The sequence below is a fragment of the Ochotona princeps genome, chromosome 9 (genome assembly GCF_030435755.1).
Source record: "Ochotona princeps isolate mOchPri1 chromosome 9, mOchPri1.hap1, whole genome shotgun sequence".
Taxonomy (NCBI): domain Eukaryota; kingdom Metazoa; phylum Chordata; class Mammalia; order Lagomorpha; family Ochotonidae; genus Ochotona; species Ochotona princeps.
Window position 1 is genome coordinate 9,023,335 of NC_080840.1, and position 21,677 is coordinate 9,045,011.

General features: G+C 43.1%; 1 protein-coding gene across 3 annotated transcripts in view; it reads left to right on the plus strand.

The window, feature by feature from the left end:
* The window catches only part of ASAP1 (ArfGAP with SH3 domain, ankyrin repeat and PH domain 1), a 338,316-nt gene that overhangs the window by 228,783 nt on the left and 87,856 nt on the right, over positions 1–21,677 (plus strand). For all 3 annotated transcript variants that reach the window (XM_058668479.1, XM_058668481.1, XM_058668480.1), the window contains exons 6-7: positions 17,206–17,280; positions 17,769–17,818. In XM_058668479.1, the coding sequence (XP_058524462.1) occupies positions 17,206–17,280; positions 17,769–17,818 (125 nt within the window). The remainder of the gene's footprint in view (positions 1–17,205; positions 17,281–17,768; positions 17,819–21,677) is intronic.

Genomic DNA, 21,677 nt, shown 5'->3' on the forward strand with positions numbered 1-21,677 from the left:
GGAATTTGGTCTAAAATGTTCTTGAACTAATTTTTCTTTCCACCTGTTGAAGAGGTACTTAAAATCTTATATTGAATTAAGAGGAGCCAGCTGTCTTGTATTCTGTGTGCATGTGTTTGTTTTCTCTATCCTTTCCTGGAAGTCAGCACCAGAGGTGGCCTGGTCTAGCAACATGTGCTCTGCGACTGGACCACACATCTCTGTGATGTTCCCTGAAGTCGGGAATCAGGTGCCGCAGCCTCGTCAAGTAAACTCCCAAGAACTCCCCACAAGGCCGGTCCTTGGTCCTGGCTCTCATTGCCAGCTGATGCCGAAGCTGAGAGACCCCCAAGAACTGCAGCAGGTCGGTCCTCAGTCCTGGCTCTCATTGCTGGAAGATGCAGTGGCTTGTCCACCACCAGCCCTGCCTACACTTGGAGATCTCTGAGAACCCTCACCAGGCCCAACCCCCAAACCCAGTTCTTGGAGCACTGGGGGGCCTGCAACCTAATAAACCACAAGCTTTTTGTTAGGGAATGTAAACCCAAGAAAAATTTGAAAGAAATTGCTAGAAAAACTAATTTACTTTGAGAAGAAAGTGTCAGTAGCATTCCTGATGAAGTAACCAAGTTTAAAAAAAAGCTGGTTTATGCTGTAACTTGCTTGCTAAGGGAATGCAATCTGATAGAAGAAAAAGCAATCCCAGTAGTTTATGCAACCTGACAGCAGCTAGCAGTTTGCTGCTTCTCTTTTTATGCTTTCCCGTGGAAGGAGACAGATTGATGGGGCCACACCCTGAACCTGGGGAAGCCAGCAGAGTAGTTTGTGCATCTGCTGTCAACATCTGCAGTTCCTAGCTGAGGGGCTTTGTAAAGGAGCATCACCCCACTCAGTTGGAGCTCTGGATGCTCCCCATGGGGACAGTAGCCTCAGAAGGTGTTAGGCTGGGGCAGACTAGAAACATTAAATGGTAACTGGTCACATTCAGAGTGGTAGAATTCGGTAAAACACAAAGTACTTGCAAATTTCTTAGACTTTCTAAGTCATATTGTCTCAGTCATGCCCTGTTTAAATTGCAAGATCTGTGCTGAATATTGAAAAATGGCATTATCAAAATACCGCTTATAAATGGTATTTTAATCGTTTGTACTAAAGCATTACTTATTTTATGGAGGAAAATATGGGCTCGGAGGGCAAATCTCACACTACCTTTTTGCCTCAACTGTGTCTCTAGATGGGGAAAAACTTATCAGTTGTGTTAATTGTAAGTAACAGGCGTCACAAACATAATCATGTTTAGGAGCTTCTGAAAGGGTGGTTCTAAAAGCCATCAACATGTTAAGTCACTCTCTCAGCCGTTATGTAAATGTTTGGGTGTTTCTCTGAACCTTGAGTGATTGTGAAGGATTTGATGGCATCATGGGATATTATGTGAGAACTCCCAGGGACTTCGCTGAGATAAGGGAAGTAAATCACTAAGCTGACTCTTGGAATTTGCTGGCAGATCTCTCTCGTTATTTGTATCTCCTCGTTTGGTGCTTATAGTCGTTGCCATCCTAGTTACAGCTAAGTGCATCAAGTTTCTAAAGTATAACTCCTGCCTCTGAAGCAGGAGACTAGTTAGTTCTCTTGCTGCACATGATGCAGTGTCTAGGCAATATTACCCCAGAAATCACAAAACAGTGACACTGCTTTGATGAACTGAGAGGGTGAAGACCCACCTGATAGCATGACCGAGGACTACTGTGGACGGTACTCGTAAATGACTTACATCATGTTGGAAAGGGTGATAGTTCTCAGACTTTAGGTCTTAGCACCCTGTCTTAAAAAGGATTGAGGACACCTGAAGAATTTTTTTTAATCTGTAAACTATTTCTGTGCGTATTTATTTTCCTAGAAATTGAAACCCAAGGATTTCTAAAACATTTATTTTAAAACAAACTCATTTAGTAGCAGTCCAAAATAACCTGCTTTAGTGACTATTTTACCAACTCCATCCCCACGAAAATAAGATTCATTGTGTTATATGTTTGCAAGTCCCCTTTGAACTGACCTGTAGGAAGCAACTGGATTCTCATATCTGTTTACATATTCGTTTTGTTACAATGTATTATTTTCATTGTAGTAGATGAAAAATATAGCCTCACACAGGTCTGTATAGGAGAAAAAGTATTTTAAGAGTCATTTCAGATAGTTGTAGGCATTATTTTCAATAGATCAAAATGTAACGTGTAGTAGTTTCTTAAAAGTTATCCATGTCAATCTGAAACTACTTTGGAAACTTCAAGCTCATGTGACAAGTACAAGCCTTCCAAAATTTCAGCTTTCTCTGAAGATTCCACTTCAGCATTATCAGAAGACACTGCCAGTTCACTGTGAGTTGAAAGACCTACCTCATTCACTTTGGAGAAGTACTTGGCACACTTACCTAAAGTCAGAATAACCACAATTTGCTGCTCATTCTTTCAAGAAAAAAAATGATAATGCCCCACTGAAACCTAACAACACCAGTGCTGTTCACAAGTCAGAAGTACTTGTTTTCTCAAGAATTTTGATATGCATTAAAAGTAGTTTATACTTCTATCTCGTTAAATAGAATGCTTGAAAGTGAAATAAAGGGCTGAAGTGTGATAAAATCAGTAATCTGGCTGTTTCATATTGGGCTTTCTTGAATGAAAATAGCTGCTTACTTACTTATTTATAGTAAAGGGCATGACCCTGAACGGATGTCATGACTGCAGTTTGACAATGCCTTGATTCAGGCATGAGACACCAGCAGTTTACCCATTACTGTCAGTGTTCATGTCCCTGCAATGAAAAAGTTGCATAACTTCCCATTATCATTGTGGAAATGTTTTTGACCTCATGGACCTCTAGAGGCTTATGGACCACACTTTGAGAGCCATTCGAAATCAAAGGCTTTGTGGTTAGCATTCCAGCCCTGCCACTCCGTGAAGTCTACACGTCCTCACTCCTACCCACCTGGTTACATGAGAATCAGCTCAGTCTGCTCATGTGAAAGTTCTTGATCCACACAGCTGTGACAGTATTCATAATCAATACTTCTTTGATATTAGTAGCTACTGTAGGGACTTTGCACATTTTTATTATAAAAATAGCACACCATTATTGGGAAAAATACAAATAGACCATTGTACTGCCTCCCATATGTTCCCCTCTAATCAGAGACCTCATCATTTGCCTTTGGGGGTTTATCTTTGCAGTTGTCTTTCCTGTGCATTTTTCCCCAAGTAGACAAAGCTGTCTGTCCTCAGCACCTTCGTATTTGCTAGATTCCACACAGTATTGTAACCAGAGCATGCACGCTTACCTGTGGTGGGACAGGTTACAGATTCAGAAGCTCAGGACGGGCCAGTGATGGCATAGCAAGTTAAGCCATCCCGGATAGGTGCTGTTGTGAGACCTGCTGCTGTGCTTGGCAAAGCAGCTGAGCATAGCCCAGTTGCTAGATGAGGCTCCCGGCTTCCACCTGGCCCAGCCTGGCCATTACAGCCATTTGGGAAGTGAAGCTAAAATCTGTGTGTGTCAGTGTAGCTGGTGCTGCACAGTTGCTTGATTGAAATTCAGTTACTGGAGCAGGAAAAGGAATGCCCAAAGGTGTACGAGGAAGTTTATCTCCTACTTTCACGTTCTTTATACACAGTATAGACTTTCACTGCCTTCAAATGAAGACATAAAAGAGCAGCTTTTAATAAGATAATCTTGCCATGTGTGGGGTGATGTTGTTGTAGTCCAAGTCAGCCAAAGTGGGGGAGAGTTGGAGCGCAGGTGGGTGCTCAGGAAGGATTGTGGGCAGTCCGTTTGTGCTGAAGGGACAGTTATCTGTCTTTATAGAAGTGGTGGCTGTGATGATCTGTGCATGTGATGAAATGCCGTCGTATGCATACAGGCACATTAAGAAAGCACGGCAAAACCTGACAGTTCAGAAGAGGGCTGTGGTCTAGCTAATCGTGTAAATACCATTGTCTTGATTTTGATTGTGTCTAGGTAAGCTGTTTGTCTTGGGGGAAAGGGGAGTTAGCATGAGTATAAGGGACCTCTCCATATTAACTTTCAACTTTGGTTGAGTCCAAGTGTAAGCCATCCAATTCTAGGAGGAGGGCAAGGGGTGTTTAAGAGTGTAAAATAAGTGTATAGAGTGAAACTCAAACCTCCTTCCAAAGCCCACCTTTTTTGTGGTTTTGTAGATTTTCTAAACCAGTCTGTTTCTGGTGAATTTCTTCTTCTGATTTAAGTCCTATTTGTGGTCACTGAATCAAAAAGTTCAGTGATTTATCTGTTTTCTCTCAGAAGTGAATCTACCCATCACATCTTAAGTGTGGGGAGTACTGGCTGTTAGTGGTCAGAAGCCAGAAAAAAATGTTGACGGATCTGTTATTTTTTTAATATATATTAGTGGCATGGTTTTAAGTGTGTGCGCTTTAAATCTAAGAAGACCTGAGTAAAAGTCAAAACTCAGCAACTTATGTGGCTTTTGGCAGTTTACTTGAGTCCTCTGAGTCTTGGTTTCTTCTGTAAAATGATATTCCTCACAGCTCCTTGCCATGCCTGCCCATGCTTCATTACTGAGGTCCTGCACAAGCGCCATGGTTAGGAAGGAGACAGCAGTGTGAACACAGACAGGAGCCTCAACCTCTTGGACTTAATGTCATAGCAACATTTTCAGAAATAATTTGCATGAGACACATGTCTTAGTGTTTCGTTCACAGTGTAAGCTTAGTGGAGAGCAAAATTTTAAAAACTATTTAAACTACTTATTTGGGTGACTTTCCAGTCTGTCTAAATTCATCCTTCCTCTCACTAAGGATAACTTCCAGCCAGCTCAAGTCATAAGCAGACAGTGTCTCCTGGAAGTTACTGTAGTTGAGGCTCCCATGCCTGTACACATTGCACTTCTGCTCTGAGTGCCCCGGTAGCAGTTCACGTTTTAATGATAAAGCCTTTGATTACAGTGCAGCTTCCTTGTAAAACAGAAGCAGAAGAAAGCAGAATGCTCTCCTACCTCAGCTGTTTCTCGTTGTTTTTATTGTTCATTTGATTGATTATATAGCTCTGAAATCATGTTCAGTCTTTTTCTTTTGCAACCGTTGAAAGGCAAGCAGTGAAAGCATTGTTTGTGTGAACGGAGCTGAGCTGGGTCTGCCGCACCACCGCTGTCAGACCTTCATGGCTGTGAGCCTGACAACCAAGCGTCAACAGAGTTGGTTGCCTCCAGTTGTTTCCCAAACCACAAAATGGAACAGAGAAGAACTGGTGTATTGAAACAGATCCTCAACAGGCGGAGAAAACCATTTCAGTGCCATACACCCTGAGAAGTCCCAGTCTAAGCAGTAGCCTTTAAAATATGCAAAATCTCTGTAAAAATAGGAGGTGCCCAGGATTCTCGTTCATCCCAAACTTCCTGCATCAGGCCCCTTGCTTCTCTTTGCTCAGCGTTTGGACAGTTCTTAGTGAGCATGAGAGCCTGTGTGTCATTTAGCACTTGGGGGCAGTTATTGCTTCAGAGCTCTCGAAGCAGAGCGAAGATTGCTCCAGCTACACAGCACTTCCTGTTTGCAGTCCCTGACGGCTGGGGTCGTGGTTTGAGTTAAGAGGTTTTGTTTTTGTTTTTTTAAATTTGTTTTCTTCCCTCTCAGGTGAGAATAGCTACAGATGTACAAGTTGGATCTAAGTTTCTGTTGACTTATTGATTATTTCTAATTTTCTTTGAAATAATTTGCAGAGCAGGAATGTGCCCAGTGGTAGTTTGATAGCTCCTGGATGCCCTGAACTGCATGATGCATTTTTGAAGACCTCGTTTGGCAGAATGATCCCTGACTAGGAGGTTTCAGCGTTTGATGTACCACACAGCCTGCCAGCTTTGCCCTACTTCATTTTCAGTTAATGTGGGATATTTTGTGAAGTGAGATATATTCATGGGAATGAGTGTGTAAGAAAAAATATGCATCTTTTACCTCCAGTCCTGGAAGTTATGTATGTTTGCTACGAAGATTTCATAAATATGGAAACTTTAAGAAAATCATCTTTACATATCCTATCTTCTATTGGTATCCTAACTCCTGTTAGTTTTCTGGCAGGTAGCATTTTTTATTTTGAAGGCAGAGGGGAGAGACAGTGCTCTCATGCACTGATCTGCTTCCCGGTGTCTGTAACAGTTAGGGTTGGTCCAGCCTGAGGCTGCGTCCTAGGAACTCCATCCAGGTATTTCATTCATGAGGAGGAATCCAATCTCCAGAGCCATCACTGCTACCTGCTAGAGTCTGCATGAGGAGCTGAGTCGAGAACTGAACTCACGGGCCCAGCGCGGTAGTGTAGTGGTTAAAGTCCTCGCCTTGAACGCACTGGGATCCCATGTGGGTGCTGGTTCTAGTCCCAGCAGCTCCACTTACCATCCAGCTTCCTGCTTGTGGCCTGGGAGAACAGTGAAGGACGGCCCAAAGCCTTGGGACCCTGCACCCTTGTTGGAGATCTGGAAGAAGCTCCTGGCTCCTGGCTCCTGGCTCAGCTCCAGCCATTGCGGTCACTTGGGGGAGTGAACCATCAGACGGAAGATCTTCCTGTTTGTCTCTCCTCCTCTCTATATCTGACTTTGTAATAAAAATAAATAAATCTTTAAAAAAAAAACTGAACTCAGGCACTGACGATACAGGACACGTGCATCTGTACCAGCCTTGTAGTATTTCGGCCAAATGCCCCCCATTGTTTCTATTTTTATCATTATGTATAATTATATATATTATAATTATATGTGTATATTTGTACTGTGCTAAATATATATATATGAGATACTGCCTTCAGCACCTACGTGCTATACTGGTTAGGACAGACTACTGTATTTTACAGTAAAATATTAACGCTGAAGACTGCATGGCTGTGCATGGAGAGGTCTGTTTCCTCTTGTTAGGGAGAAGACCTGTTCCATGCAGGAACGGTAGCTCAGGCACTTAAGTAGAGCAGATGGCAGCTTCTTCTCAGGGGTTTCCCATGACGGGAAGAGAGAGGCCAATCACATAGCCTTCTCATGGCTTCCCCAGATGTTTAGGTTCCTTGGTTTGACCCCACCAATGAGGGGAATTGTAGGATTTGGTAAGTTTTGCTGTTGCCTCATCTGTATATGGCCTCTTCACGCTGGGTAGTAACCAGAATTATCCTTGTTTAACAGCTGGGGAAGTAGGTCACACAGCCGCCGAACACACAAACCTCCCAAGAGATAGACACATCCTTTGATGGACGTAAGATGAAGTTTGCTTTTAAGTTACATTAAACATTGCATGGGTTTAAAGAGCAGCGAGTAAAGCAATGGTAAAGATTTTAAAAGCATAAGACAAACGGTGGTGTTCGTTCATTCACAGTCGCTGTGCGTATGCTCCTCAGCCTGGAAGCCTCCAAGACTCTTGGTCCAGACCTAGATCTGCATGTGAGGAATGTGAAAAGCAGATACACATTCCTTGGCTCAGGGAATCTGGGAAACTGACCCACATCCGCGCCTTTGAACCCTGCCATTCGTCCTTGGTCTCCCACTTTTCCTGCAGATTCTCCCACTCTTCGTGGCTGGTTCAGCTGAAACATTTGGTCTTGAATTAGGTTCAGATTCTTCAGCAGCATGTTGTCACGGGCTCTCTGCTCAGCTCCACGTGCGGGGCCCTGAGGCAGGGCGGCCAGTTCCAAACCCAGACAGTTGAGAGATCCTGCAGCCTTGCTGGAGAACCTGCTCTTGCTCTGTCATCAGCCATCGAAGGAGCATGAATTGGTGAGGGGCTCCACCTGCACAGAGCACCTGAGTGCTTCCTTTGTGATCACCCTGTGTGACTGAACGCAGCTGCCTCGCATGGAGAGAGGAGCCTGTTCTTTCTTGAGCCTGGAAACAGGAACATCAAAGTGTGATACTCAAACCATAATCTCATGCCTTTTGATAAGAGTTTGGGGATGAGAAGTACTTTATATCTTCCCTGAGGTTGTACAGTATACGTCTATACATTAAAGATTTTGGAGGCATCCTATAAGAAAGAAGCTAATTCAGTGCTTTCTAACATTCAACTTTGTAAGCCATGAAACCACTCAGAAATATGATCTAATGTATTGCTAGTTTGGGTGATGCACTTCATTTATGGTTTCTTTATTCAGTTTTACTCCATTCTACTTTTGCCGTATTAGAATTAATTTATTTCTGATTCTATTTCAATATGTAATTTGTGATTATTTTTAAAGTGGCTCCTTCTTACATTGTGCCTTTTTATTATAAACCCTTTGGTGCTTTGATACCCTGAAACACAAAATGACCTATTGATTTGTTCATGTATTAATGTTTTATTGTACCTTCCACCAAAAGAAAAAAAGGATTAGGACTGATTGCCCTGGGTATGTTAAGCAGTTGAAAAGAAAAATTGAAAGTTAAGAAAGTATGCAGATAGCCCAGCTTTGAAGGCAAATTAGCCGAGTTTGAACCGCTGCCCCGTCAAGGAGCAGGTGAGGTCACCTGCAACGGCTTCATTCATTCACTCATTTAGAATGAAGGGGAATCAAGGAAGGTTTTGAGGAAGAGGGACCATTGATCTGAGCCGTGGTTGGTTGGTATTTTTGAAGCTCTTCTCTCTCAGGCTACCAGAGACTGTTTTCCTTAAGAGAAACGTTAAACGGTTTTAAGGCAATAGTTGTATATTTGATGATAAATAATACTTGAGTATTAAAGAAAATGCTTTATAAATAGAGTCCTTAACTGAACCAGCCTTTACCAAGTGTCCCCTCTGTTCTAGGTCCTGGACTTAAGGTGGGCCGTCACTCCCTCCTTAAAAGATTGCCTGCACAGAATAACAGTCCACTAGGCTTATCTAAAGCACTATGTAATTTTGCCAGGAAAGAGAGAATTGGATAGAAGAAGTTTTAAACTGTGTTGCTTTGGATTCTCATAAGTAGAGAAAAGCTTTAATTTGGTTTCTTAGCAGCAGTTGGCATCACAAGCATAATGTCTGAGAATATTTCTTTTCTGCAAGGGTGGCCTTGAAATGCATTAGCCAACTGATGGTGAATATTACAGACACCATCTAGATCAGGGGTGTGGAATCTTTTTCATGGCCAAGGGCCATCTGGATATTTATAAAATTGTTCACAGGCCATACAGAATTAGCAACTTAAAGAAGAAGGGTATTGAGTTCCAAGTCATGCAAGGACAGAACAGATGATTTCTTGAGCATCCAGCCTGCAGGCTAGATAAGGCCCCCCACCCTGATTAAGACGAATTTTCTGAAAATGTCAGGACAAATGAAACATGAAGTGTTAGATGAAGTGGACAGGATAGATCTGTCTCCAAAGATAGCAGTAGATGGTCCTGTTTCCTCGTCAGTGAATGGTCTTCTTGAGGTGATATTGTGTATTCCCGATACACGGTGAGCGCTGTGTGCTTGTATATGTTTGTTTTACTGACTAGTTTAAATTGTATTAAGCTCCCTTAGAAAAGTGTTTTTGTTGTAAAACATGAATCATACTATGTGATAGATATGGTAACAAAAGGCAAAGAAAATGTGATTGGCTATCACTCATAATATGGGCTCGTTTGGATTTAAACAGCAGATTTCAGGTGACAGATACAGAAATGAGGTTGAAAGTCTGAAAGTTGATCATGAACTGACTATTGTTTTGAGCACAACAAATAGTCCTTAAAGTCAGGAAGTCTTTTTCAAATCAAGACCCAGCCATATAGAGCTCTGTATGCTTTCTCATTTATCTTGACCTGGAAAACTTGAGATATTCCCTTGTTCTCTGTAATTCTCCTCACGTGAAATCCTCGGTGGTGGGGTTGGAATGGGAGATCCCTGAGCCTGTGAAACTGTATCATGAAAAAATAAAAATAAAAATCAAGTTCTGCACATAATGCAAAGAAAAAAAATGCTTTAATTTTCACTTGTTGTTAAAGCCACCATTTAAGTTAAATTAGACATGACATAATAGCATTATCTTAAGGACGTCTTATATTCCCTGACACTTCATCATGTCTGTCCCTGCAGCATTTGACCTACATAACATTTGGCTTGGGCTTTGTCTCGGGTCCTTCCAGATTTCTCTCTCTTCATGGTACTTACAGACCTTAAGCAAGTGACTTACACACCAGGGCTGCCAGGCCCGCCCTCTGTAGAGGAATTTCAGTTTCCTTGTACTTTGGACAGCCCACAGTCTAGAGCAGTGATTCTCAAACTTGACTTCGTGTCCATTTTCGTGGTTGCTGGGCCTACCATCTGAGCTTCTGGTTAGTTTGCTTTGAATTTCATTGCTGAAGAGTTGCAGGTGAAGCAAATACAGCTGGCCCTAGTACCACTCTTTGAGAACAACTTGCAGGATTGCCATTCTGGACACAGATCCTGAATTCCCTCATCACAGGAAAGCAACTTTTGTCCTCCAGCTGCATTGCCTTACTGTTTTTCACCTTTGTGGATGCCTTCTGATTGGTATCTTGTGTTAATAATCAAGTTAAATGAGAAATTGGCTCCTGGTTGATTATGTCGCCCTCTTGTGTTTCTGTGTTGTATTTCTTTTTAATAACGTACTACAGTTCCTAATTGAGAATGTAAAGTTTATTATTGGAACAGTAGGGAGGAGAGGAATTACCTAAAAATTACCAGTAACCGAAAAATTCACTGTTAACAATTACATAGGTAACACTTCAACAAATTCAGCAAGTAGAATCACAAGTAAGTTCATCTTGGTGCAAAAAAATTGAAATCTATAGTTTTTTTTGGAAATGCTTGTATGTGATGATTTTTGAAGACCTCCTAATATGCATGGATTTCAAAATTCTGTGACCTTTGGGAATTTATGTTCTGTATTCCCAAGTGCATTTTTTAGTCAGTGGAACTGTTTTAAAATGTTGGGTTCATAGCACAGTGCTCTTACATAACCCACCTGGTATGTTTTGTGACTGTTTTCCTGTCCTGTTTTATCAGTGCTCTAGCCTGTGGCTTTGTGGAGCTGGAGGTATACACCCGCCAACATAAAGTGGTCCCTCCCTGAGCACTTGCACTGCCCACGGAGGGACGTGCCAGAGGTGCTGCCCACAGTGTCATGCCTACATGTTTTTGAGCATTTCCATTGTCTCCAGTGGAGTGGTTGAGAGCAGCATTTGAAATCCCTACTCCTGCTGGGATTCTTCTGTACTTACTGATCTTTAATCTTTATTATTCTCGGGCTGCCATCTAGCACTTCTGTTTTACCTTCCTTCACTGTCACCTGAAGAATCAGTTACAAAATGGGACAGTCATTGTTTGGTACTCCCTTGTACTGGTCAAAATCATAATTGTGCTTTCTTGAGAGATTTCATGCTTTATCTGAAGATCATGTTTATAGTGTATCTAAAGTTTTATAGTGGACGTTAGGGGCTATTGCAAGAAGTTGAAGGTTTTGAAGGACATTGTGAATTGGCCCTTTCAGTTCTCTGGCTGCACTGTAGAATTGTCCGTGACTGTTGCTTCGCCAAGCAGAGGCAGAACTGCCCTGCCCCGGCGGCAGTTGAAACAGCTCCCTGTAGTTGTTTCATCTGTCTGGTCTGGGTCTTTTTCCTGCTGTATTCAGTCACATCTCAGGAGCTCATTCTGAGATGTAAGAATATTGTAGCTAGGAGTTTCCCCCTGGGACCTTAGAGACCTCTCACTATATCATGGCCAAGATGAGAAGTGGCATGCCTAAAGTGAGCAAAGTCAGGTGTGGGCTGATCAGGGTACATATCCTGGCCTTAACCTCTCTTCCCTAGGTTCTTAGTGCTTGACATGATCCCTGTCTGGTGGAGGGTACCTTAGTCTATCATCCCCAACCATAAGCTCAGATCAGTTTTAACCCTCACATCCCTCTTCTGCATCCTGTTCTGCCTCCATTCTGGTACTGATCACTGCAGGCAGGCCAGAACTGTTCTATAACATTCCGGATCTGAAAGAGTTCTCCTGGCCAGACAGGGAACTCCCTCGTTCATCCACTAAGTCACTCTACAAGCATTGTGTTTAGTGCAGATGTCAGGTCTCCAATGTGCTGAGAGTCTGAGGGAGCAAAGTGGATAAAGCAGAACTAGGACCTGCCTTGAGCAGACAAGCCATTGCTAACTGTGAGACTCTGAAAAGTGAGCCTGTTCTTGCAGTTGCTGAGACTGAAAAGGCTAGAAGTTGGTTAGGAAGAAGAGACCTGTGTGGGACGGTCAAGGCTGCACTGCGGAAGTGACATGGAAACCAGAGGCTCTGTGAGTAGCCAGCCAGAGAATGTCCCAGAAAGATGGGAAAGCATGTGCAAAAGAGCTCGGAGGGGCAGGAGCTGAGAAAGGGCTGAAGTATGGCGGGAGGCGGGGGCTCAAGACAGGTTGGCAGGGCCATACCTAAACTGGGAGTTCTTATTTAAAACTAGTAAAGTGGAGAGCCAACAACTGGCCTTAAGCAACAAAATTATATGCTCATATAAAGATTACCATAATAACAGGACACAGAGGAAATAAGGATGGCTTTGGAGTCAGTAAAAACTTGAATAAGTAAGCTGACCATCTGCTTTGCTCACTGTTTGACATGGGACAAGGTTACTTAACCTCTCTGAGTCCAGTTCATCATTTCTATGGGGAGACGAAGACCCACTTCATAGAGTATTATGACCCCTGTTGTCTTAATAAAAGATCAAATTTAGTCTACTCCGGTTGGATTAGAACATGTTATAACTAGATGCATTATCTTCCCATATAAAGTCCACCTTGCAGAATGTCATGCAGAATGCATGACAACAGAGGTTTACCAACGGAGAGACCGGTGCAGCATAGAGGGTATTTTGGAGCACTTCTCCCAGTCCCAGAAGCACCTGAAATGCCAGAACTACGGGTTTTCCAACATGGTTGCTTAGTTTTTCAAGTGTCTAAAAAAAAAAATCTAGTTGCATTTTACTGAGAATCCAGGTTGTATGGAGCATTTTGCATATATTTGCATCTACTGTGTCTCATGCACTCCTTGTAGCAGCACATAAATTAGTCTTACTGGTACTTCAGCCCTGAGTCCACACCTCCAAAAGGTTGAACAACTTCCTGACCCCACACCCACATCTGTGTTGCCTGGCTAGCCCTGTGATCTCTGTGCTCTCATGCTGCCAAAGTGATAAACACTTAAAAATCTCTGAGCAGGCAATAGTTGTAACTTTTATCTCTGTTGGAGTTGTAAGTGGCCTCCACCTGTGAGCAAATACTCCTAGTTCCTCTTTCAGACTTATGCAACCAAATCAATCAAATCTTACTTCAGTGGATGAGTAATGGCAATAAAGTCATCCTCTGTATGTTGTAGTACCATAGTTCTTGAAACATCCTTGTGACATTAGAAGACGGTACTTCTGATAGTTCATTGGCTTTGGAATTAGCCCTGGTTTGTGATTTGATTCCTCCACTGAAATAGCTTTGTGTGTGTGTGTGTGAGAGAGAGCGAGAGAGAGAACAAACAAGTTATGTAATAACTTACAGGGTTTTCAGGAACGGCTGAGACAGTGTAAAGGCAGCTAACTGTGGGCTGGTACAAAGTGGAGCTTCAGTGCTGTCAGTTAGCCTTGATCTGTGCGCACTGGCCTGGGCTAGTTGAGCAAGTGCTGGGGAAGGCACTCTGGCCAGGGTGATGAGTGGCCACATGCCCCTGGGCTCTTCCCTTTGTACTGCGATGCCCTGGAAGGCAGCCTCTGAATGAGGCACCAGTATTAAATAGCTTCAAGGTGCTAAATAACTGGCTAGCACATGAAGGAGTTAACTCACTAGACAGGGTACCTAATTTATACCAGGGAATCGCAAACTTAACTGCTGGGAGCTGGCTCATTATTTTAATTGGATTTTCCAATGTGTTGAGCAAGTCAGCAGATTTGCATTAGCCTTTGCTTTCAGAGAAACTGTTTCTGTCTGCAGAGGGAAAGGAGGGAGAGAGAACCAATGGGCAATGAAAAACGAATGTCAATTAATGCAAGATGACAAAGCAAACAAGTTATGTCCCCATTAATTAATATAGCGATTGTGTGTGCAGGTGTGTTGGAAGTGCCCTTTGCGGAGCTGTGCAGCTCCCTCCCCTCGGAAGCAAGAGGGAGAGCACTATTGACTCACAGGCAGCCATTCATGCGGGTCCCTGCTGGAGCCACACAGGGGTTCACACTTGAGCTGTGCAGTATTCAGGCAATACATCATCTACCACTGCATTTTTTTTTCTTTGAAGATTTATTTATCTGTTTGAAAGTTCAAATTACCACCACCACCACCAGTGCCACCGCCCTACCTCCACCTGCACCAGAAGGTCACAAAAGCCAAAGCTGGGCTGCTCCAAAGCCAGGACCTCTTTCCAGGTCTCCCTCATGGTGACAAGGCTCCAAACACTTGGTCAGTTTCTTTCTGCTTTTCCCAAGACATCAGCAGGGAGCTGGATCCGAAGTGGGGCAGTCAGGACTTGAACCCACATAGAATGTCCGTAATGAAATTGGCAGCTTTATACCAAAGTGTCAGGCCATTGCTTTTTTTTTTTTTTAAAGAGTTATTGATTTTTATTACAAAGTCAGATATACAGAGGAGGAGAGACAGAGAGGAAGATCTTCCATCCGATGATTCACTCCCCAAGTGAGCCGCAACGGGCCGGTGCGTGCCGATCCGAAGCCAGGAACCAGGAACCTCTTGTGGGTCTCCCATGTGGGTGCAGGGTCCCAAGGCTTTAGGCCGTCCTTGACTGCTTTCCCAGGCCACAAGCAGGGAGCTGGATGGGAAGTGGAGCTGCCGGGATTAGAACCCGGCCCCTAATGGGATCCCGGGACGTTCAAGGCGAGGACTTTAGCCACTAGGCCACCATGCCAGACCCTAGGCCATTGCTTCTTGACTCGCACTTTAGGATCTGGTTAGCATAACATACATGTCTGCCAGCTTGGAAAGACAGGTGATAAGAGGGTAAAAAATAGTATCACTTCTTTTTGTGTAAAGCAGTGTAACAAGACTTAAAAAGAACCAGGATGGGATATGTGTGTTTTATATGGCAAGTACTTCAAAAAGTTGGTGAAAAGATAGAATTAAGAAATGTTGTTTTGGCACAAAGTAGTTTTGATATGTATGCATTTTTTTTCATAAAATGCATTTTCCATGACTTTTGAGGGCTGTGATACGTGCAGGGAAGACTTTTAAAGTTATCTACAGTGGCCATAGTTAGAAGCTGACCATGTAGAAAGCAGCATAAGGAGTAAATAATTATCGAGTTCACTACTGGTTGCAATCATTTACTTAACTATTTCTTTTTCATAGTATTTAGACTGCAGCTTCCCTCTAACTTAAAATTTCTGATTAGGCTTTTTGTGCGTGCTTATGGGGATATATCCTTTTTGTAAGGAAAAAAGTTTAAATAGCAGTTTGTTTCACCATCATTATCAACTCTAACATCAGTATCTAATGTTTTAGGGGTTTTTTGTACACATTCACCACAAACTAATGTCCTAGACTCTCGACAAACATGGGCCTTTCGGCCAGGCTACAAGAAAGAACTGCCGTCCAGGCCCCCCGGTGGTATGCACTGGGATGTCTTGCTGGTGTGTGGAGTGAGCTGGTGCTGCTGGAGGTATGGCAGTGAAATGACTTGCAGGAAGCCCAGGTTGAGAACAACAGGAAAAGGAGTGGAGAAGTTGGGAGCCCAGAGGAAAGGCCTCCCTCTGCTCTGTACCTCTTGGCTACAGCATCACCTTGTATTTGTGTTTAGCACTTTGTGGGTATTGGGGGTTAGTCAGCACTTGCCAGGAACATTGACTCAGTCCACACACTGATAGCCAGTGCTCATGCTGTCACTCTGCTGTCCCCTGCCACGTCACAGCCTCTTGCGGTGGAGGCAGCCCCATGCTGCCCACTGCCTCTGTCTGCAGAGCTGGATCCTTCAGGGTTGGAATGTCCAACTCCTGACACAGTGAGCACTACCAAGTAGATAGTAAAGGATGGGTGGAGAGATGCACTTAACCATGAGTAAAAGTGTTTCCTGAGAGAGGAGACTCACAGGCCATTCCACCTACAGTCTCCATCTGCAGGTCTCCGTAGACTTGACTCCACAGCACTAAAATTTATTCCACCAAGACTGTGAGGGGTCTTGAGAACAGACCACATCATGACCTGTCCTTACGCTTGTTTCCTCACCTGACTGTTCTTCTCATGGTTCTCCACCTCCTTTGCTATGAGCTGCTTAGCAGCTCCGTTCCCTCCCCCTTTCTAGCCTACTCTGTCCCATCTGTTAACCAGGTGGCTCCAAGCTGAAAGGAAGCAGGCCACCACCCTCGGTTGCACTTCTTAAGGATCTTGTCTTGCAGTGAAATCTGAGGACACAGCAGTGAACAGAACTAAGTTCCTGCCCTTATTGTGCCTGTTCTCTGGTGGGGGCAACAGAAGGCACATCCAGAAACTCGTTCCAGATAATGATGCAATTATTAAAGAAAATCAAATGGAAACAACAAAAGCCAAATGTCCAGTCAGCTTCTTATGTGACAGCATGGTCAAGGAAAGATCTGCCTTCTCCGCTCTGGGTGTTGAAATGGTGTTATTTTTTTTTTTAAAGATTTATTTATTTTATTACAAAGTCAGATATACAGAGAGGAGGAGAGACAGAGGAAGATCTTCCATCCGATGATTCACTCCCCAAGTGAGCCGCAACGGGCCGGTGCACGCCAATCCGAAGCTGGGAACTAGGAACCTCTTCCGGGTCTCCCACGCAGGTTCAGGGTCCCAAAGCATTGGGCCATCCTCGACTGCCTTCCCAGGCCACAAGCAGGGAGCTGGATGGGAAGTGGAGCTGCCAGGATTAGAACCGGTGCCCATATGGGATCCCGGGGCTTTCAAGGCGAGGACTTTAGCCGCTAGGCCACGTCGCCGGAACCTGAAATGGTGTTAAATAGGGATCATCTAACCTGTATGGAGACTGCAGCAGGGTGTTGGCTCACAGCTCTGACAACGGTAGCCTGCATTCGCATGGCAAGTCTTGCTCTTGGGCTATTGTTGCTATCGATATCGTTGGGATATCGTTGCTATCGAGGTGCCTCTATCCTACCTCCATCACTTGAGCTGCGATGTGGGGGCAGTTATGCTACATGTGCTGGTGTCATTCAGGATCAGTAAGACAGCCTTTCAGCAGAGACCAGTGGGGAAAGCACTGTCAACATGAGCTGGCTTTCTTTTCTTTTTTTTTTTTTTAACTGTCTCCTGTCTTTGTGTTGGTTTCTCAGCTCCAGGGTTTGAGCCACAATGTGATCTTCACCTTGGATTCCCTGTTGAAAGGAGACCTAAAAGGAGTCAAAGGAGTAAGTGTTCAGTAATCTGGATTTCCGCTTCAACTTGAAAGGCCTGCTTTATCCGTCTCCTTTAAGACCACAGGACTGCTTGTATCTGAAAAATAACGGTGAACATGTGTAGCATAAACACTGTTCTTGGGAAGTGATCATTGCAAGAGATGGGTCACGCCAGTAATGGTGTTGACTGTGGCATGACATTCGGCCCTTCAGAATGACAGAATGACATTCGGCCGTCATCTGGGTGGGAGGGAGGACCGCTGTGGACTAGCCTCTTCGATCCTGTGGATCCGGCTGATCCTGCTTCACCAGTGTCACCAGGCGCACCCACCCTTGCTCCCCTCTCCGGCTTTTCCTGTAGAACAGACGGTGTGCTGGACACTTGTTTTGAGGAACTTTCCAAGTGTTCTATAAAGGAAGTCATTTTTTGTTAACATTTCAGAATTTATTTATTCATTCTAAACAGAAGTAAATGTAATTGCGATCTTTTCTTTATTAAGGATCTCAAGAAGCCATTTGACAAAGCCTGGAAAGATTATGAGACAAAGTTGTAAGTAATTTTCTGTGTTCATTGTTTTCTGTTGTAATGAGTTTCATGAAGTAAAGTAACTGGAATAAGAACAGAGCCCTTAACTCTCCTCAGGCGAAAACCCTGTGATGTCTGGAGGTAGAGGCTGCTTGTTCTCTGATGGGAGAGGCACTCTGCAGACCTGGAACTTTGACAACTTTTCTGTCGTCATTGGCAGCACGTCACGATGGACTGTTTACATTTCTGTGTTTATAATAGCAGGGAAATAATAAAAGTAATGCTCATGTCTCTGAGCCCCTTTTTCCTGCCAAGACTTACACTCAGTGGTTTTTATCTTCATGACATCCTTGTAGTAACCTGCTTGTGAGCAGTTTTCCCTTGGCTTACATGTGGGGAAGCTGAAATGTAAGACTAAACTAGTAGCTGCTTTGCTGGCATTCACTCCAGGACTGTCTGAGCCCAGAACCTGAGCAGCAAGCTTGGTGTGGGCACTGGAGTCAGACCACCTGCCTTGGCGAATTACTGTGAGGGATTAGAGAGATGAGAACTTTGTGTGGTGCCTGCACTGCATTATACATGTTCCTCCAATACTGTTACTCCAAGGCAGTTGTAACACCAAGCAGTAGGATAGGGTGCTAAGAGATATTTCAAAGTTCTTAATAGATGTCTTGACGATAAATTTGGATAACTATAAACATAAAAAATAGGCAACAGCAGCAGCAGAAGGACAACAGATTGAGGGTGAAATATGTTTATCCCAAGCTGCTTTTATAAGCACTTATGTAAGAACTGCATTGTTGGGAACTCACTGTCTTAGGAATACTTTTGTACACAGACAGTTATAAATACCACTGAGAAGAAGAAGATTCTTAAAATGGTCAACTGATGTAAGTGAATGCTGTGAGCCATCCTGTTTTTCTATATGAAAAGTGGGTCAAGAGTACTTAAAAAGACTTGTGAGCTAAGTACTGCACCTGCCCAGAAGTGGTTTGCAGCCTTTGGAATAGGACAGATTTGAGTGCTTTCAAAATGGGTGTTGTTTATCCACCAAGTAGGGAGAAAACACCTTGTCTCCTCTGTTGGACATCACTGTAAGATACATAGTGTGCTTTTGTTAGCTAAAGTACTACCAATCTTAAGTGTATGAGAATAACTGTTTATCTTAAAAAAAATCAGTATGGATCAAGGACACTAACGTACCTGCTGGTCGGTATTGTGAATGTCATGTAAAGCCTTGTACATCTGTACCATCCTGCCGAGCTAAACAAGATGAGAGTGCAACTACATTGTTCTTAGGTACCTAGCAGGAGTCTTCAGCACATAGTTTATACACGGAATGTACATTTATTAATAGAATAAAGGGATTATCCTGACCTGGCAACATGTAACAGAAGATAGTTACGTGGGTACTGATTTTAAGACCTGGAAGAAGGCGTTCGCTTTGTTTGGTTTTTCTTAAACCAGACTCCTTTCTCACTAATATTTATTGGTGGGGGTTGGGAGCAGGAAACAACCATTTGTCTGATGTTTTAAAGGGCTCATTCAGTTAGAAATTATAAAAAACAAAATGACTTATACATGCCAAAAAAATGATTTATTTGTTTCAGTAAGATTGCTGTTTTGTAGCCTTCCATTTAGAATTTGGGAGGTGATGAAGTGGTTACAATTTTTACAACCTTCACATAGGCAATCCTCACCTATCAAATAATGGGAAAATTGCCTTTCGGAAGCTTTTGTGAAGGCAAACTCCAGCGCTGGCGTGCCTGTCGCAGTGCGGCACAGAGGAATCATGCAGCACATAGTTTCTAGCAGGTGTTATTCTAATCAAATTTTAATTGGTCAAAATAATGCATGTGCATAAAATGAAACATCAGCGGGTCTAGACAGTTGACGCCCTCTGGGAAGGGCTTAGGGCCTGTCTGTGGGCCTCCAGCAGCCCGACTCAGTGGGCTCCTCCTCTACCCACTGGTCCAGCTGCTTCCCAAACAGCAAAGGGTGCTTCTCAGGAAAACACAGCAGCCCTGTGAGCCCAGCCCCGCAAGCCCCTTGTCCTTCCCTTTCTCTAACTCTCTTCTCTTTCCCTGCTTTATGTGATATCCCTCAATGTTGCATCATTTCTTGTTTCAATTACAGCTTAGTCCTAAAGTAGACAAAGACTGAACTCCCTTACAAAACCACCTCATTGATTTTTTTCTACCCTCTTTCATCCCGTATGGTGAATTCAGCAACTTTTTGCTTGCATCTTTGGTTGAATTTTTTTGTAAATATTTGAACATATTATGATTGAATTTGTTTTGATAGTTCACTTTTAGGCTCTTGCTTAATGACATAATTACCTCATTTCTTTAGCTCTACACATCTTTTGTGAATTTTTATCATCTGCTCCAACAGATGTCAGACACCTGTCAGTATTTATGTTTGGAGAATATATATATTACATATGTTATTACACTGATTATGTATGTATGTATATGTGTGTGTGTGTGTAGTCATTAAATAATCTGTCAGGGCTCTGCATGATAGCCTAGTGACTAAATCCTATCCAGGATCCCATATGTGCACTGTTTCATATCCTGGCTCCTCCACTTCCCAACCAGCTCCCTGCTTGTGGCCTGGGAAAGCAGTGGAGCATGGCCCATACACGTGGGAGACCCAGAAGTGGTTTCTGGCTCCTGGCTTCAGATCAGCCCAGCTCTGACTGTTGGAGCCACTTAGGGAGTGAACCAGCAGATGGAAGGTCTTTCTTGCTACATCATCTTCTCTCGGTATATCTGCCTTTACAGTAAAAATAAATAAATGTTAAATAATAAGAAGTGATCTGATGGTTCCTTTTCTTTCCTGATATAGTGTTTTCCCCAGCTCATTAGATTGGCAGTATAACAGTCTTACTGAGATCACCTTTTGACATACTAGTTTTACATCTACTTTCTCTTTTCTGGTGTGGTCCAAATTTTGCTGGCCCGCTGCAGGAGGTTCCAAGAAACACCTCTACATATGTTCCTGTACAATTTTTACCTGTCCAAAATGTCTTTCTCTACTGTCACACACAGAATGAGAGTTTGCCTGATTCATCTTTTTCTCTGGAAATATTGAGGGCATTGCTTCCTCATTTTTCGGTTTCTGGTGTCGCTGATTTTTTTTTTTTTTTTTTTTTAGATTTTTTTAATTGGAAAGTCAGATATACAGAGAGAAAGAGACATAGAGGAAGATCTTCCATCCTCTGATTCATTCCCCAAGTGGCCGCAATGGCTGGAACTGCGCCGATCCAAAGCCAGGAACCTGGTGCCTCCCTGCTCCCCATTTATTTTTACATGGCATGTAGCAGTTCCTTATTTTTTTTGTTGTTGTTGTTTTGTTTTGTTTTGTTTTACAGTTAGGAGGCACCAACTTCTTCTCTCTGTAGAGGTTTTACAAAAATTCTTCATGTGCCATTGTGTACAGCTCCATTTTGCAGTTTTTGTATTTGTGATCTGAATGTTTCTTCTAATTCCTCCTGGTAGTTTTGTATGTTTCTCTGTTTCAAAGTAATCTGGATTTCATGCATTGTTCCAATCATTTTCTTCTCGTGTCTGTTCTGATATATCTTAGGTTGTTTCTTCACTGTTTTTCCCCTTTCAGTGGGCATTTGTATTTTTACTACCATGTGTAAAATCTCTTAAGCCTCTTTTACTCAGCCAGAGTACCTGGCCTTGTGATAATTTCCTTCTGTTGTTTGTTTTGTTTCATAGATAGATAGTTTTTCAGCAAAGGAGCTGACATTTTGTAAGCTGTGTCTGCTTCTGTGTTGTCTTTGGTTCATTTCCACTCTCCCCCTTTGACTGTTGCACTTGCTGCTTTCACTTCAGAAGCTCTTTGCAATTCTCTTAATCTTTGGCTGCTT